The 19,870-nt window shown below is 41.2% G+C and overlaps 2 protein-coding genes across 2 annotated transcripts in view; one reads left to right on the forward strand and one right to left on the reverse strand.

Annotated features, from left to right (window-relative positions):
• The window catches only part of ttll11 (tubulin tyrosine ligase-like family, member 11), a 52,882-nt gene extending 40,399 nt beyond the window's left edge, over positions 1 to 12,483 (reverse strand). Inside the window, exons 1-2 of the mRNA XM_014128145.3 lie at positions 11,205 to 12,483; positions 953 to 1,052 (exon numbers count right to left, since the gene is read on the reverse strand). Of these exons, the coding sequence (XP_013983620.1) occupies positions 953 to 1,052; positions 11,205 to 11,774 (670 nt within the window). The 5' untranslated portion in view covers positions 11,775 to 12,483. The remainder of the gene's footprint in view (positions 1 to 952; positions 1,053 to 11,204) is intronic.
• A 5,537-nt stretch (positions 12,484 to 18,020) lies between these two features.
• Positions 18,021 to 19,870, forward strand: part of LOC106562980 (G protein-coupled receptor kinase 5) — a 33,544-nt gene continuing 31,694 nt past the window's right edge. Inside the window, exon 1 of the mRNA XM_014128146.3 lies at positions 18,021 to 18,404. Coding sequence (XP_013983621.1) covers positions 18,353 to 18,404 — 52 coding nt within the window. The 5' untranslated portion in view covers positions 18,021 to 18,352. The remainder of the gene's footprint in view (positions 18,405 to 19,870) is intronic.

Consider the following 19,870-nt stretch of genomic DNA (forward strand, 5'->3'; position numbering starts at 1 on the left):
GTTGGTACTATGCATTGGGGAAGGTAGCGTTCTCCTGGCTTCCGCCAAACCCAGATTCGTCCATCGGACTGCCAGATGGTGAAGCGTGATTTATAACTACAGAGAACGTCTTTCCACAGTCCAATGGTGGCAAGCTTTACACCACTCCAGCCGACGCTTGGCATTGTGATCTTCGACTTGTTTGCGGCTGCTTGGCCATTGAAACCCAAGTTCCTGAAGAAACAGTTCTTGTGCTGACGCTGCTTCCAGAGGCACGCGGTAGCGAGTGTTGCAACCGAGGACAGACTATTTTTACACGCTATGTGCTTCAGCACTCGGTGGTCCTGTTCTGTGAGCTTGTGTGGCCTACCACTTTGCAGCTGAGCCGTTGTTGCTCCTAGACGTTTCCACATACTTTTGTATATATAGTGTATACTGAGAGGTAGAGGACAAGAGAGAAATAGACAGGTGTAAAAGAGGTGATTTGGTGAACCACGTTCAGGTGATTAGCAACCTTGCCCAAGACCTGAAGACTTGCCTAAGATCTTACAAAAAAAGGTTCCAAAAGGGTGGCTGTCTCCATAGGACAACCCTTTTTAGTTCCAGGTAGAACCCTCTGTAGAAAGGGTTCTACACTGAACCCAAAAGGGTTCTACATCACCCGGTGATGTAGAAAGACATTACAATAGTCCGTAATACTTGGTTTTTACCTTGGCATGACAAGGCATTAACAAAGCTGGGCTTTGCAAGGCTCACATAACAGGATGCATGCCAAAAATCTGCCTGACAACAGTGTTTCCCACAATAACATTATACAGGGGGTAGGACCGACTAATACATTTTTAGTTAAAGAGGCACTGGATGTTGAATTGGGAAGCTGGAAAATCATCTATGGGAAACACTGTGACAACATACAAAATGGTGTCCGGCATCTCCCATAGGTTCTTTCCATAAATAGAGGGGATCAGTGTACCTGGGAACTTGTTGACCTGTCCAGAGATGATGTTGTCATTGTCATGGAAAGAGACTCCATGCCAGTAGATGTCACAGGCAGACCGTCTACCCACAGGGAACTGTAAAAGGAAGGAGAGAGATGTTTGAGGGTGGGGTTTTGATGAGGCCATTTGATTGTAACGAATAGAAAAATCATTTCAGGCCAAGGCGTAGGGGTGGCCCTTCCAGTGACACTAGGAGACAGAGCTTATCCTCCCAGTGGGTAAAGTGAATGAGACTGCAATCTTGTGTTAGCTAATCATATACTGTAAGTCTACGGTTAGGAGGAGCCCTGGCAGGGGGACGACATGATATTCTGACAGGATTACAACAACCCTCTGCTGGGGCCTGCCCTGGACCACTGAAACCTTCCTGCTAACCCTTCACACACACACCATGACCCACTCAGAAACCCTTGGGGTCACCAGCGGTGGCAACATACTGTCTCGTCACATCAGACAGAAAATGTAGGTCCTTGTCTGGAATGTACCTTTATGACGGTTAAGTTAAGGAATCTCACAACTCTCTACACATTGTATTTCTATCTGCAATATTTTTAAAATATCCTCATTGCCACCTCAGTGAATAGGCCCAAGGCGCGACCCTTGAAGAAAAACGACTTGAATTTCGGATGTGAACACGTGATCTTATGTGAAGTTAACGTGATAACACGCAAAGCAACGTGATAACACGAAACATGTGAAATATGAAAATCGGGATTTTCCACGTGAAGTCATTTCGTTTTTTTCCTGTATGGGGAGCTACATGCCAGGGGAGGTATAGGACCATCCCGTGCGAAACGGAATAAATAAAGAAAGAGTGCGAGAGAAAACATGCATGACAGACAAAGCCTGCTATAAATACAATCTCGTAGATTTCGATGTTTAACCACCCCTTAATCTTATCAGCCAATTGGGTCACATTAATTTGGGCAGTATCTAGTGGAGGAGGGGGAAGAGAGACGGGAATAGCCCCATCTGAGAGTGCATTCCAGAACAAACACACTAACACATGCGCACACACACACAAAGAGTCACTTGTGGACATTGCGTGATTTGAGTGAATAATGAACAATTCTAGTTCCCCTGGCACCATCCCACAGTTCAGAAGAGGACATGAGCTCATCTTCTTAACATTCAATCATAATTGGCTGAGAGACATTGGCATGAATTAGCAGACTTGTCTTGGCAAGCCTGATCATTCCTCCCGATCCAGCCTGGTAAGGTTGCCTGGCAGTGGGCACGTAACAGTTGTATAACAAGACCTGGACTCTGCCTGTCTATTCTTTCACATCATACTAAAGTTGGAGTTGTTAGGCAAGCTATCCATGTCAACAACACTACCCCGTGGCCGAAAACACCAAGCGGTTAAGTCAGCACTTGGCACACGTGGCTATGTATGGTGTTGTTGGTAGAGGACAAGTGAGAGACAGACAGGTTTAATAGAGGTGACTTGGTGAACCACGTTCAGGTGATTGGTAACCTTGCCCAAGACCTGAAGACTTGCCTACACTCTTAGGAAGAAAAAAAAGGGTTCTTTGTCTGCCTCTATCGGACAACCCTTTTTTAGTTCCAGGACAACCCTTTTTTAGTTCCAGGACAACCCTTTTTGGTTCCACAGAAAGACTAAAATAATTTTATTTTAATCCATAAAAGGTCAATGATGACAGCCTACTGTCTTTTTATTTTTTCTCAACCTCACTTCGCAAGTAAAAGAAAACAGAAAGATAATCTATCAGATCCAAATTAAAAAACAGACATTATCCTCCCTATTTCACGTTTGACTCTCTTTCTCCCTCTCAATCTGACTCTTTCCTGTGCAGCTCCCTGAGGGGAATATAATCATATTGGATTATCAGAGATTACCTCTAATCATTTCCTACCGTTAAGAGAAGGCCAGACGCTGAAAGTCAGCAGGAAGATGCCTCTGAGGCTTCAAAAGTGCTGTGCCATCAAAACCACCCGGTTAGACAGCGGCCAGGATGTTAGGCCTGGTTTACTGAAACATTATGGCCAAGCCTTATAGGCTACACTAACTCAGTGAGCAAACCATGGATTAGGACCCTGCCCAGGGCCTATTATAGTACTATAATCTAACGAACAAAATGCCCTTAGTGACAGTCAATGATACAGAGGGCTTGTTCCCCCATAGCAGAGCCAGGCTTTGGACAGTTTCTCTCATGCAGGCTGAAGCTACTCTACACAAGACTAGCCTACGCCTGGGGAATAACACCAGCGTCGGTTCTCATCCTATAAAAAAAAACAAAAAAAAAAAGATATCAGGAAATGGATAGCAGTGAGTGGGTGTAGTGAGCGACTGAGGATAATGTCTAACGACAGATGACAGTAGGGTGGGTCATCTGCAGTGGAGCATGGATCAATAACAACCGTAGAGTGCGGAGTAGTATAGGAAATGAGAGGAGAGATGGGTCACTTTCTCTCTGCCGTCGATCAATACATTTAGGCTTAGCGGGAAGACTGTGCGATTCTCCCGCTGTGCATCTCGTCTATAGGCCTAGGCTACGTCATGTTTGAGTATTCGTCGAGGCAATGCACCGCAAGCATATCCAATGTCATGTTAGGCTACTGGCAAAACTCTAAACTGCATGTTCCTTACTGGTTATCAGTGAAAAGCTGAGTTGAGAACCAGAGCCGTACAGTAAATGGCTCTGGAATCAACTAACTAGACCTGCTTCCTGCCGTAAGAAGGAATGGGGGAATTAGATGTCATTATTGTAATGTAATTATGGTAATTGAATATAGAGGGAGGAACCGCTCTCTGAGTTCACATATGGGTCAAAATCTTCAAAGAGCTACTCAGATAATAAATTACATTAGATAATCAAATCGTTCAAGTTCCTCTTCTCCATACACCTACAAAAGGTCAAAGTGTCACTCAAAACATGTTAAGCTGAATATTCTCTTGCCACTGAAAGGTGGGTGGGCCTTAACATACTTTCCTACCTACACTAGTGTAATTCCTTATGAAACTAAAATACCATGATTTGGGGGATTTTCACAAAATGTCATCCATAGAACGGTCTTTTGGAGGAAGGATTATTGACATATATATCTTAAAACATAATTGAGAAGTAATTTATGACACGTTGGCCTCCATTATTCATTATATACACACACACACACACACACACACACACATTTCATTTATGAAAATTGAAAAAAATATATATGTAAGAAAATTGGTATTGAAATCAAAATACCAAATCATATTACAGAGCAAGTTTCATATGACACCAACTTTAGCTTTTTAGCACCTACAGATTAAACAGAGTTTTAAAGGAGGCCTGGGTAAGGCCAAAATGCCACAAATATTCCAACTTAAAATGATTTATGTAAATTATGCTTTAAGATACAAATATCAGATTTACAGTACCAGTCGAAAGTTTGGCCACACCTACTCATTCAAGGGTTTTTCTTTATTTCTACATTTTAGAATAATAGTGAAGACATCAAACCTATGATATAACACATGGAATCATGTAGTAACCAAAAAAAAAGTGTTAAGCAAATCAAAATATATTTTATATTTGAGATTCTTCAAAATAGCCACCCTTTGCCTTGATGACAGCTTTGCGCACTCTTTGCATTCTCTCAACCAGCTTCATGAGGTAGTCACCTGGAATGCATTTCAATTAACATGTGTGCCTTGTTAAAAGTTAATTTGTGGAGTTTCTTTCCTTCTTAATGGTTTGAGCCAATCAGTTGTGTTGTGACAAGGTAGGGTTGGTCTTCAGAAGATAGCCTTATTTGGTAAAATACCAACTCCATATTATGGCAAGAATAGCTCAAATAGACAAAGAGAAATGACAGTCCATCCTTTAAACTTCTCAGGGCTACGTGGGATGCTAGCGTCCCACCTGCAGGACACACTATTCAACAGCCAGTGAAATAGCATGGCGCGAAATACAAAACAGCAAAAACCTAAATTTCATTTTCTCAAACAATCAACTATTTTACACCATTTTAAAGATAAGACTCTCGTTAATCTAACCACATTGTCCGATTTCAAAAAGGCTTTACGGCGAAAGCATAAAATTAGATTATGTTAGGACATAAACTTCACCAAAAAAAACACAGCCATTTTCCAAGCAAGGACACGCATCACAAAAACCAAAAGTACAGCTAAAATATACACTAACCTTTGATGATCTTCATCAGATGGCACTCATAGGACTTCATGTTATACAATACATGTTTGTTTTGCTCGATAAAGTTCATATTTATATCCAAAAACAGCATTTTACATTGGCGCGTGATGTTCAGAAAATGTATTCCCACCAAAACCGCCGGTGAATGTGCACATCAATTTACAAAAATACTCATCATAAACGTTGATAACATTTACAACAGTTATTGAAAGAATTATAGATACACTACTCCTTGACGCAACCGCTTTGTCAGATTTCAAAATAACTTTACGGAGAAAGCACATTGTTCAATATTCTGAGTACATAGCTCAGCCATCGAAGCAAGCTATACAGCTACCCGCCAAGTTCTGGCATCAACAAAACTCTGAATTAGTATTATAAATATTCTCTTACCTTTGCTGATCTTCGTCAGAATGCACTCCGAGGACTCCTACTTCCACAAAAAATGTTATTTTTGTTCGAAATACTCCATATTTATGTCCAAATACCTCCGTTTTGTTCGTGCGTTCAGGTCACTATCCAAAGGCATAACGCGCGAGCGCAGTACCAGAGACAAAAAGTCAAAAAGTTCCATTACCGTTCGTAGAAACATGTCAAACGTTGTTTACAATCAATCTTTAGGGTATTTTTAATGTAAAAATGCGATAATATTCCAACCGGACAATAGCGTATTCATTCCAGGAGAAAAAGAAGGAACGGCACGCTCGCGTGCTTGCGCATCACCAAGCCCTTTGTCCTCAGGCAGTCCACTCATTGACTGACCTACTATTCTCTGCCCAGTAACAGGAGAAGGATGAAAAAAACTTTCTAAAGGCTGTTGACAGCCAATGGAAGCCTTAGGAAGTGCAACGTGACCCCACAGATATTGTAGTTTCGATAGGGATTCAAAAGAAGAATTACAATTCTCAGATTTCCCACTTCCTGGTTGGATTTTTCTCAGGTTTTTGCCTGCCATATGAGGTCTGTTATACTCACAGACATCATTCAAACAGTTTTAGAAACTTCAGAGTGTTTTCTATCCAAATCCACTAATAATATGCATATTCTAGTTTTTGGGCCCGAATAGTAGGCAGTTTAATTTGGGTACGTTTTTCATCCAGCTGAGAAAATACTGCCCCCTATACTCAACAGGTTAACCTGTTAGGGCTAGGGGGCAGCATTTGCACGTCTGGATAAAAAAAATGTACCCGATTTAATCTGGTTACTAATCCTACCCAGTAACTAGAATATGCATATACTTATTATATATGGATAGAAAACACTCTAAAGTTTCTAAAACTGTTTGAATGGTGTCTGTGAGTATAACAGAACTCATTTGGCAGGCAAAACCCTGAGACATTTTCTGACAGGAAGTGGATACCTGATGTGTTGTATTACCTTTAAACCTATCCCATTGAAAAACACAGGGGCTGAGGAATATTTTGGCACTTCCTATTGCTTCCACTAGATGTCACCAGCCTTTACAAAGTGTTTTGAGTCTTCTGGAGGGAGATCTGACCGAACAAGAGCCATGGAACGATGATGTCCCATTAGACACCTGGCGCGCGAGTTCATGTTGGGTACCCTCGTTCCAATACGTTATAAAAGAGTATGCATTCGTCCACCTTGAATATTATTCATGTTCTGGTTAAAAAAGGCCCTAATGATTTATGCTATACAACGTTTGACATGTTTGAACGAACGTAAATATATTTTTTCCCCTCGTTCATGACGAGAAGTCCGGCTGGCTTAGATCATGTGCTAACAAGACTGAGATTTTTGGACATAAATGATGAGCTTTTTTGAACAAAACTACATTCGTTATGGACCTGTGATACCTGGAAGTGACATCTGATGAAGAGAATCAAAGGTAATGGATTATTTACATAGTATTTTCGATTTTAGATCTCCCCAACATGACGTCTAGTCTGTATCGCAACGCGTATTTTTCTGGGCGCAGTGCTCAGATTATTGCAAAGTGTGATTTCCCAGTAAGGTTATTTTTAAATCTGGCAAGTTGATTGCGTTCAAGAGATGTAAATCTATAATTCTTTAAATGACAATATAATATTTTACCAATGTTTTCTAATTTTAATTATTTAATTTGTGACGCTGACTTGACTGCCGGTTATTGGAGGGAAACGATTTCCTCAACATCAATGCCATAGTAAAACGCTGTTTTTGGATATAAATATGAACTTGATAGAACTAAAAATGCATGCATTGTCTAACATAATGTCCTAGGAGTGTCATCTGATGGAGATTGTAAAAGGTTAGTGCATCATTTTAGCTGGTTTTATGGTTTTGGTGACCCTGTCTTTGAATTGACAAAACATTACACACAACTCTTGTAAATGTACTGTCCTAACATACTCTAAATGTATGCTTTCGCCGTAAAACCTTTTTGAAATCGTAAAACGTGGTTAGATTAAGGAGATGTTTATCTTTCAAAGGGTGTAAAATAGTTGTATGTTTGAAAAATTTGAATTTTGACATTTATTTGGATTCAAATTTGCCGCTCTTGAAATGCACCTGCTGTTGATGGAGTGCACCACGGGTGGCACGCTAGCGTCCCACCTAGCCCATAGAGGTTAAGACATGAAGGTCAGTCAAAGTTTCTTCAAGTGCCATCGCAAAAACCATCAAGCGCTATGATGAAACTGGCTCTCATGAGGAAGGCCACAGGAAAAGAAGACCCAGAGTTACCTCTGCTGCAGAGGATAAGTTCATTAGAGTTACCAGCCTCAGAAATTGCAGCCCAAATAAATGCTTCAGAGTTCAAGTAACAGACACATCTCAACATCAACTGCTCAGAGACTACGTGAATCAGGCCTTCATGGTTGAATTTCTGCAAAGAAACCACTACTAAAGGACACCAATAAGAAGAAGAGACAAGCTTGGGCCAAAAAATACAAGCAATGGACATTAGACCGGTGGAAATCTGTCCTTTGGTCTGATGAGTTCAAATTTGAGATTTTTGGTTCCAACCGCCGTGTCTTTGTGAGACGCAGAGTAGGTGAACGGATGATCTCTGCATGTGTGGTTCCCACCATGAAGCATGGAGGAGTAGGTGTGATGGTGCTTTGCTGGTGACACTGTCTGTGATTTATTTAGAATTCAAGGCACACTTAACCAGCATGGCTACCACAGCATTCTGCAGCAATACGCCATCCCATCTGGTTTGCGCTTAGCGGGACTATCATTTGTTTTTCAACAGGACAATGACAGGACACCTCCAGGCTGTGTAAGGGCTATTTGACCAAGGAGAGTGATGGAGTGCTGCATCAGATGACCTGGCCTCCACAATCACCCGACCTATACCCAATTGAGATGGTTTGGGATGAGTTGGACCGCAGAGTGAAGGAAAAGCAGCCAACAAGTGCTCAGCATATGTGGGAACTCCGTCAAGACTGTTGGAAAAGCATTGAAGCTGGTTGAGAGAATGCCAAGAGTGTGCAAAGCTGTCAAAGGCAAAGGGTGGCTACTTTGAAGAATTTCAAATATAACATATTTTGATTTGTTTAACACTTTTTTGGTTACTACATGATTCCACATGTGTTATATCATAGGTTTGATGTCTTCACTATTGTTCTACAACATAGAAAATAGTAAAAAATAAAATAAAAACCCTTGCATGAGTAGGTGTCTAAACTTTTGACTGGTACTGTATGTCAACAATCCTTCCTCCAAATGACCCTAAATATGGATAGAAATTTGCGAAAATCCCCCCCCCCCCAAAAAATGATATTGTTCTGTTCTAGTTGTGAGAAATCACTCACTACACCTCAGCACTGCATGCCTCAAAACTCTTTTCAGACTGACAGGCGATCAGTTACGCCTTTGACTATGTTAAAGATGTGTCTGTCAGAACAAAGGGTAACGTATAGGGCCTCAAGCTACAAGAGTTTTGAAACCAGATCAGACGTGCTGAGGCGGACTTGGAAAGGATTACGTTTCTACGCATGACGGTCATCCATGGTGATAGAAAAGAGAGTTGTTTACCTCTCACAAACTCCTGGGTCTCATGTATAATGAACCACACTGTTGATAATGGCTGAAGGCAGGTATTAATTGCGTCACATTCAATGCCTGTAGGGCCGAACAGATGGAGCTCGCCTGGCGACGTGAGGGGACCCGTATCAATTAGCCATCTCATAAATGTATTAAAGACATTCCTTTCCATTAAGGACAACTTTCAGACGGCACATACCCAGGTGCAGGCTGTGTAAACGTATACTGGACTTGGAGCGGTCAGGCCGGTGTGAAAGGGTTAACAGAGACCGTGTGACCTCAATGTGTTGTAGGACGCTGTCTATCAACACTTTAACATTGAAGAATATACTATTCTTTATCAAGCCCTTGAGGGACAAAAGACTATGAACAGATTAAAACTGTCGATGCAACAAAGATTAATGGGGTGTATAGTGGTAGCTGCTATACCTGTTATAACATTGTTGTTCCTTTATATAGTTGTTATAGTAATTTATGCCGTTTGTATTATTACGTAAGCGGAATAAGCGTCAGTCCTACAGTAAACTGGAGTCGTGCACCCCTGATAGATGTAGGCCACTCACGGCCGGCCCGCACATTAGGCAGGATTAGGCGGCCGTCTATGGCGGCAGATTGACGCGGGCGGCCTTTTCTGAGGTAAACTGCCCAACAACAACACATAAAACCTCACATAATCCTGCCCCCAAAAACAATGACAATTTACTTCATCCAGTGGCATAACGGCTTTTTAGGTTGAGTGTTGATGTCGCCCTGTGATAAGCAGTGCCCACTTTGTCAAAATATGATGCTTGTCCATTCCCAGCGTGCCTCTCCAGGGTGCCGTTGGAGAGACGCGCCGCTGCGGCGCTCTACCAACGTTCAGTCATAGAAATACATTAATATAAATGACGTAGGAGGCAAAGGATATGGCAGAAAGAGTATGTGGCCTTTTTTGTAGCCTACAAGCTGGAGATACAATGTATAACGATGTAATGAGACAGACACTTTATATAACAGGTTTATCCAGTCAAATAGCCTAACCTAAATGGCCAGGTCAAAGTAACAGGACAGGTCAAAGTAACAGGACAGGTCAAAGTAAAATGGACAGCCTTTTTTTATAAATGGTGGGCCTACCACATGGATGAGTACCAGTGGAGGCTGCTGAGGGGAGGACGGCTCATAATAATGGCTGGAACGAAGCAAATGGAATGACATCAAACACATGGAAACCATTTGTTTGATAGTATTCCCCTCCAGCCATTACCACAAGCCTGTCCTCCCCAATTAAAAAGGTGCCACCAACCTCCTGTGATGGTCATTCATACAATTCCATTGAGGGCTGACATGGTAAACTACACCCCAGTTAACAAGAGCCAACGTCTTTTGGATGTTTGTTTTTTTGGTCTTGACCAGACATCTTTTTTTTTTGGTGTATTACAAACGGTAGGCTTACCACATAATTGGGTATTCCTAAAATTAAATTTCAGGTAACACTGTAGGCTACACCTCAGTAAGCACAGGCCGACTCCGACTGGATGCTTTTTTTGGTGCAGTCCGGACCGGCCTTGACATCCACGGACATAGATTTTTGGTCCGGACCAAATCTGAACCAATCATAGACATCTATATTTGGTTCAGATTTGGTCAGGTCTGGACCAGCCTTGATTTGGCCCAAACATAGACGTCTATAAATTACGTCTTTTCAACTTTCATTCAGAACCTAAAAATGACCTAGTTTCAACTTCCGGAAAATAAGTATTTTTCAATGTCCGGAAGATGCCTTCTCAATGTTCTGGAAAATATGTATTCTAAACATACGGAAAATAGGTCTTTTCACCTTTCATTCAGAACCTAAATTGAACACAACTTCAACATCTGGAAAATACGTATTTTAGACATATTTTCAATGTCATTTAGCTTATTGGGACTATACTAGTTTTGCAGGGGCCACATTTTTTGGTCTCGACTAGGGCGGCGGAATGGCAAGGACCGGCCCTGAGGCTTCTGAACTCCCTAACTTAAGCACAGAGACAATGATGACTATCTATAGCCTACATTTTGGCAATAAATATTAATCAATGAAGCAAGGACTTACCTCTTTCCATTTGAGCTGCCTGATGCTGAGCTTCAGTGCCTCCAAAGAGGTTTTGGCTTTGAACGTGTCCACGGTGACTGGCTTCCTCCTCTTCGCAACTTTGTTGGCGTCCTCTTTGTTGTGTGGGCCTACTTTGATGTCTTCCGGCAGGTGGATGGGAACAGTGTTACCATTTGTTTCCGTCTTCCCCTGCAGCATCTTCCCAGTCCCTTTGATTTGAAGCATCTGCTGTTCATTGTCTTTTCGATTCACAGGTTTCCCCGAATTGGCATTGGAAGCTACTATTGTCCCTTGCAGTGCAGGGACTGAATCCTGCTTGGTGCAGGTGTTCTTCTCATCTTTGCCTAGTTTGCTCCTACTTTTACTCTGATTCCTGCAAGTGACAGAGGTCTTGGGTGTTTCCCTTTGGGCTGCGGGGGTACCACTAGCCTGGATTGGGGAGACAGATGCGGGCGAGGATGCCACCAGCACCTCATCCTCGATTATATCTGCCTCCTCCTTCTCCACACCCTCGCCTGATGATTTCATTTGTTCGAGTTGAACCTTCACTTTTACATAATGATCACTCATTATACGAATCAATACCACAAGGCAGGGCTCGGCAATAATGCACAGCCCGAAAATAATGTGTGTGCCAGTGACAAACAGAATTTTGCATAGCTATCCAGTCACACGCTAGCTACAGTGTAACCACTCGTGGACCGGCTTGTCTAACGTTACAACGGTGCCGACAGTTCAGCTAGACTGCAGATGATTCAGTGAAACCGCCCATGGACGAAGCCCATGTCAGCTGTCATCATTAAGTTACCTAGTAGCTAACTAAGTAAGGCTTTAAACTAGGCTATTGTAAGTGACGTTTGGGCAAAATCTTCCCACAATATATAGCTAACGTTAGCTAGCTAGACACTTTGTTTCATCCCCGGAAAGCAAATGTTTGTTTAGGTTGCGATAGCTGGCTATCATTATTCAATCACTGTGGCTGAATAGAGTAAATTGCAGGGCTAGCAGGCTAGCTAACACCAGTTGACATTGCTGGCTTGACTGCCTCACACCGCTAGCTTGCACCTAGCGAACAATAATACATCAATTGTCTTTTGTGTCATCCACAGAATAGAATTTCGCCATTTCATCTACAGATTGTATCGAGTTACCTTTCAAATGCATTGATAGGTAGTGAATATCGTCCGATCATCGGGACAAGACTGTCGTGCAGCAGATGTGCCCCTGCCAGGCTGTCACTGTGCCTGGGTCGGTGGAAGAGTCATTTTGACAACAATTATGCAAGGCCAGCAGCACAAATGATGACGTCACTTCGTATGGAAAGACTGAAACCTTCAAAATAAAAGCCCGCATTTCAAAACATTGCAAATGTGAATAACTCATTCAAAAGATAAGACATTTTAACCAATGTCCATTTGTATTGTGCTTATAAGGATGAGGAATTTATGGAAAAAATTATGCTTCCCCCCAAAAAAATTAACGCCACTATCGAAGAATACAATGTTCAGACTGCTATGTTCACAATATTGGGCTGTACAGAAAAAACTATTTTATGTGCAGAGGAAAAAGATGGGTTGTGGCAGGGTCTGTATACCCAGTAGGGCCTGTAGAATACCCAGCAGCACTTTCTATTCCACTGACTACATTCACTGCAATATAGGCATACTATAGGCATATATTATAGGCACATAAATTACATAATTGCTTATAGAGAAACAAATATTCTATGTGTCGAAGTAAACGTCGCGTTGGGATTACTCAGTAGGGTCTGTAGAATGTATACAGTACCAGTCAAAAGTTTGGACACACTACTCATTCAAGGGTTTTCTTTTATTTTTCATATTTTCTACATTGTAGAATAATAGTGAAGACATCAAAACTATGGAATAACACATATGGAATCATGTAGTAACCAAAAAAGTGTTAAACAAATTAAAATATATTTTATATTAGAGATTACTCTATACTCCTCTGTAAACTGGTCATCTCTGTATACCCGTCGCAAGACCCACTGGTTGATGTTTATTTATAAAACCCTATTTGGCCTCACTCCCCCCTTGTCCCCCTCTGAGACAACCCAGTTGAGATGGTTTGGAGTGAGTTGGACTGCAGAGTGAAGGAAAAGCAGCCAATAAGGGCTCAGCATGTGTGGGAACTCCTTCAAGACTGTTGGAAAAGCAGTCCTCATGAAGTTGGTTGAGAGAATTGCAAGAGTGTGCAAAGCTGTCATCAAGGCATAGGGTGGCTACTTTGAAGAATCTCAAATATAAAATATATTTAGATTTGTTTAACACTTTTTTGGTTACTACATGATTCCATATGTGTTATTTCATAGGTTTGATGTCTTCACTATTATTCTACAATGTAGAAAATAGTAAAAATAAAGAAAACCCCTTGAATGAGTAGGTGTGTCCAAACTTTTGACTGGTACTGTATAAGGTGTTATTTCTTGGGGGACTGTGGTATAAATACCCAGCTGCACTTTATACTGCACCCACTACATTCACTGTAATACACTATAGGCCTATAAATTGCATAGTAGGAAGTGCTGCTGGGTATTTACACAACAGTCCCACAACAAATAACACCATATTTAGATTATACAGACCCTACTGAGTGTTCCCAATCGCACTTTTACCTCGGCATGTAGAATAGTTTTTTTTTGTATCTACAAGCCAATATGTAAAAGGTTTCCAAAGGGATTCTACGGTGATCCCCATAAGAAAACCCTTTTTGGTTCTTGGTCAAACTATTTTGAACCAAAAATGGTTCTTCAATAGGGTTCTCCTATGGGGACAGCCGAAGAACCATTTTAGTTTCTAGACAGCATATTTTTTCTAAGAGTCTAGTGTAGGCTTATTGCATTGCAAGTGAATGGAGTGTGGGTGGAGTCGAAAGTGCTGCTGGGGTTTTAGACCTCAATCCCCCATGAAATAGCACAATATATAGATTATACAGACCCGACTGAGTATTCCCAACCCCAATTTTACCTCGGCACATAGAATAGTTTCTCTATAAGCCAATATGTAATTTACAGGCCTATAGTGTCTTGCATTGCAGTGAAAGGACTGGGTGGAGTAGAAAGTGCTGCTGGGTAATTAGACCTCAGTCCCCCAACAAATAACACCATATATAGATTCTACAGACCCTACTGAGTATTTCCAACCTCACTTTTACTTTTTACACATAGAATCGTTTTTTTCTCTATGAGCCAATTTGAGTCAATTATGTAAATTATATACAGTGTAATGCATTGCAGTGAATGGAGTGGGTGGAGTACGTAGTCACCAGCACTCTATATTAAACTCATTGATCAGCACAAGAGACCAACTGAAGTTTTGCAGACTCTATTGAGTAATTCCAATTACATATACAGTACATGACCAAAAGCATGGGGACACCTGCTCGTCAAACATCTCATTCCAAAATCATGGGAATTAATATGGAGTTGGTCCCCCCTTTGCTGCCATAATGGCTGCGGGGACTTGCTTCCATTCAGCCACAATAGCATTAGTGAGGTCAGGCACTGATGTTGGGCGATTAGGCCTGGCTCGCAGTTGGCCTTCCAATTCATCCCAAAGGTGTTGGATGGGGCAGAGGTCAGGGCTCTGCGCAGGCCAGTCAAGTTCTACCACACCGATCTTGACGAGCCATTGCTGCATGGAACTCGCTTTGTGCACGGGGGCATTGTCATGCTGAAACAGGGAAGGGCCTTCCCCAAACTGTTGCCACAAAGCTGGAAGCGCATAATCGTTTATAATGGCATTGCATGCTGTAGCGTTAAGGTTTACCTTCACTGGAAGTAAGCAGCCTAGCCCCAACCATGAAAAACAGCCCCAGACCATTATTCCTCCTCCACCAAACTTTGCATTTGGCACTATGCATCCGGGCAGGTAGCATTCTCCTGGCTTCTGCCAAACCCAGATTTGTCCGTCAGATTACTGTTTCCACTGCTCCAGAGTCCAATGGCAGCGAGCTTTACCCCACTCCAGCCTACGCTTGGCATTGCGCATGGTGATCTTAGGTTTGTGTGCGGCTGCTCAGCCATGGAAACCCATTTCATGAAGCTCCAGATGAACAGTTATTGTGCTGACATTGCTTCCAGAGGAAGTTTGGAACTCGGTAGTGAGTGTTGCAACCGAGGACAGACGATTTTTACGTGTTACCCGTTTCAGCACACTGCGGTCCCGTTCTGTGAGCTTGTGTGGCCTATCACTTCGTGGATGAGCCTTTATTGCTCCTAGATGTAATAACAGCATTTACAGTTGACCGGGGCAGCTCTAGAAGGGAAAGGTGGCATCCTATGACTGTGCCACATTAAAAGACAAGGAGCTCTTCAGTAAGGCCGTTCTACTGACAATGTTTGTCTATGGAGATTTCATGGCTGTGTGCTCGATTTTATACACCTGTCAGCAACAGGTGTGGCTGAAATAGCCGAATCCACTCATTTGACTGGGTGTCCACATACTTTTGTACCTAATGTGTATTAGTGTTTTATTTAAATTGTATTTCTTTAAATATAGCCTACACAATAGCTTTTAACATACCAGTATTGGTGAGTAAACCTTCTAAAGAAATGCTGGTATAAATAATATAATATCCATTTATCCATTTATTTTTCCAAAGGTGGTTCCAAAGGCGACTCTTATTTTGAAAAGAAATGCACCATCGTGCTGCCAGCATGATATCCCGCTTCCAGGAGGAGAACGGTCATCTAATTTTGTTGTACGGTGGACAGCGCCTATTTTTTTTATCCCCTTGACAACGCAACTGACGGAAAAGTTTGAGGGACAAAACAGTTGACAAGCTGGCAGTGCTGTAGTTCTATTACCAACAGAGGACGTGCTTTCTCTATTTTAGGTACATTTATCTACTGTTTCTCCGATATGCTGCCAATGTGTTATTTCTAACAACACTCCCTCTACGCGGATTAGTGACGCGGAAGGTGTGGTGAAGTATTAGTGGTTGTGAAGGTTGCACAAGTACCTGTATTGTGCCCACCCTTAAGACAAAAATATTGCAGTCAGACTACTGTGGTATTACTGCAGAAAACACGTGTTCAAAATACGTTTTTTTACTACAGTAATTTTGCAGTGTAACTTTTTTCAATTTTCGCCTAAAATGACATACCAAAATATAACTGCCTGTAGCTCAGGCCCTGAAGCAAGGATATGCATATTATTGATACCATTTGAAAGGAAAGACTTTGAAGTTTGCAGAAATTAGAAATTCATGTAGGAGAATATAACACATTAGATGTGGTAAAAGATAATACAAAGAAAAAAACATGCATTTTCTTTTTGTTGTTCCATCATCTTTGAAATGCTAGAGAAAGATCACAATGCATTATTCCAGGTTAGGCGCAATTTCGATTTTGGCCACTAGATGGCAGCAGTGTACTTGCAAAGTTTTAGACTGATCCAATGAACCATTACATATCTGTTCAAAATGTTGTATCAAGTCTGCCCAAATGTGCCTAATTGGTTTATTGATACATTTTCAAGTTCATAACTGTGCACTCTCCTCAAACAATATCATGGTATTATTTCACTGTAATAGCTATTGTAAATTGGACAGTGCAGTTAGATTACCAATAACTTAAGCTTTCTGCACCTAACAGATATGTCTATGTCCTGGGACATGTTCTTGTTACCTACAACCTCATGCATCCTGTAGAGGATAACTGCAGTTCAACTGCAGTACACTTTTATCATTTTTTCATGGCTTGCCTTTGGCAGCAACTTAGGGTACTAGGAGCTAACTAGCCCCCCTAAGAACAATGTCTAATTGCTGACACAAAAAAAAAAAACATTTTGGAGAAAAAAATGTGGATGTTAATGAAGATCATGCTTAGGCGAATAAACTATAAAGGGAAATAAATGTTTTTGTTATTTCATGGGGGGTGCCAGTTACCCCGGTACAACGACAGAAGATTATGGCATGGGGTTTCACACAAGTGTGTTAACATCCATTCAGTCAGTTTTATTTAGAAAATATTTAGTAAGTAATACTTAAAAGCTAAATCTAGTTGTCTTATTTTAATTATTTAAATAAAATATGGGGGATAAATGGTGTTGCACATGTCACCATTGATATCCACACTATGAGGAGATTTGATGTAAAGTCCCTCTTTAACTCACATGCACATTCATTTTCTTTGTTCTTTCTTTGTTGTTCCTTTTCCATACAATCCATTATGTACAATTGCACTAAATCTCAGCCGTCTTAAAAAGGAAATTCAGGAGCACAAGGTTTTCAATTGTTGTTTTCATGAATTCATGAAAAAATATTAATTGGAATATAATATTGGAATGGAATATAACTAATAACAGTAAATAACATTGGAATATAACATTTAATAACAATAACTCATTAATTCAGTGTAACATTGATGTGGCAACTCTCTTATGCTCTGCTATTGCACGGTTCTAGGTGACAAATAAAGCAATCCCCAGTAAAATTGGAGAACAATTTATGAGCCTACCTGTCTGCACTGCTCACGCCTAATCCAGCCCCCACCTGTGACTGAAAACAGGGGGAGAGATGCCAATTGAAAAGTTCTCTCTTAAAAACATAGCTAGCTAATTTATATAACATAAAATGCTGTGTAAATTAGCTAAAAGTGGATTACTTATCTTAAGGCTTTAAAAAAAATAATGATATAAATATCTCCAAAAGTTGTGATGAAACAGAGGAAATGTTTTATTGAGCAAGAGCAGTGGCAGCCAGGGAAATTGTTGGGGAAATAATTGGTGACATCTTGTGGTCTTAATGTGATTTACGGGGGGGGCACTTACCCCACCCCTGTGATGCCGCTGCCGGTGCACCTGGGCGCACCTGTATTCGTGTGGTCGGTTACTGTAGGCCTAAACGCTGACAGATTGAACGCTTTAGCCTAGTCTACTTTATCCCACTTTTTAAACAAGTTTATGTTAGGGTAGGGTCGGCTACTGCGTTTTTAGATCGGTATTTGGTTAAGAAACACTTTCACAATTTATGGAATCTATCTCCACATGAGAACGAGAACCAGGCTATGCGCGTCATCTGTAGAATGGATGGTGGTTAAATCTGTCACTGCAGACGGATGGTTTGAATAAGGAAAAGGAGAGAAAAACGAAAGTTGTTCCAGACCGCATCCCTCTGCAACAATGGAAATAGATGGTATGGTTGCAAACAGCGCACTCCTCCGTGCCAGGGAAGGTAAGAAAGATATAGGAAAAACGACTTCTGCCATTACCATACAGAAGCAAGAAAACATTTTCTTCAGGAAATTACATTTTTCTAGCTGTCACTTGTCAACATGTCTGTCTTTATGTATTCGTTTTATTTAACCATGGAAGTCAGTACTGATGCGTCTACAGTTAGTTGTACAATATATTAGTTTAAGAAGTTTAGAAAAACATAGCCTATTTACACCTAACTCAAGCAGTACTGTTTTCAGAGCTCAACATTATTCCAGTTTGTGTTGCCCTCTGTTACAATGCTGTGTTGCCACATATGAGTAGGGGGGTTACAGTAGGCTACAGGCAGTGGCGATTTTAGCATGTACATCTTGGTGGGGCAAACTAAAAACATTTTTTTATGCATGCCAGCAAAGCCACTACACAACACTAAACAATACATTCATTGCACCATAAAGGTGACCACAAACTGTTAGGGCCTGCATAATAGGGCCTGCATAAAGCTGTCCCAACAGCAGAGCTTTCTTTTCAACATGATGAAGTGAAGGAGCCTTGTCTGGCAGCGAAACAGTTCATTCAGACTCATTTACTGGCTTTAAAAAAAAAATATAGCTGATCTGGCTGACTTGTTTAAACAAATGTGGTTTCTACTGACAATTCAGATGTACAAACTATGGCATAAGGGAACGACGAGTGGAAAAGAGGCAATCCATAATTTCGAATTAAGCCATTATAATGAGCGAGCTAGGACGGATTTAGTCAATATATCTATTTGACCAGCACTTTTGAAATGTACAGTGACAGGACTCAGAATATGGGCAGTCCTTACATTATTCTCCCTGTACACCAAGTCAGAACCGAAGGATAAATCAAATCAAACTTTGTCACATGCGCCAAATACAAAAGGTGTAGACCTTACCGTGAAATTCTTACTTACAAGCCCTTAATCAACAATGCAGTTCAAGAAAGAGTTAAGAAAATGTTTATCAAATAAACTAAAGTAAAAAATTTGAAAAAGTAACACAATAAAATAACAATAATGAGGCTATATACAGGGGGTACCGGTACTGAGCCAGTGTGCGGGGGTAAAGGTTAGTGAAGGTAATTTGTATATGTAGGTAGGGGTAAAGTGACCAGTGGCGACCCGTCATTCAGGGCAGGTGGGGCTTTGAGACCCACATTTTTAGCAAACAATTTTAAAAAATACAAATAATATATATGGTCTCTTTTTTGTTTTCTTGAGTAAGGCAGCTTCAAAATGCAAGTGTTTCAGCCTAGCTCAGTGCTTTCTGTGGTGGTGGGGTGGGCCTAGCAGAAAATAAGAACATTGCGCCGTGATTGGCTCAGTGTTCTGTCACTCATGGGGACCTTACGCAATCGCCAAGCTTAAGTCCTTAGTAAGGGTAGACATCCAACATTTCAGCCCTGTGGGTACTGTCATAGAGTTATATTACAAGTGCCCTTTCAAGAAGGCTCAAGGTCATT

This window comes from Salmo salar, chromosome 11 (genome assembly GCF_965601325.2).
Source record: "Salmo salar chromosome 11, fSalSal1, whole genome shotgun sequence".
Classification (NCBI taxonomy): domain Eukaryota; kingdom Metazoa; phylum Chordata; class Actinopteri; order Salmoniformes; family Salmonidae; genus Salmo; species Salmo salar.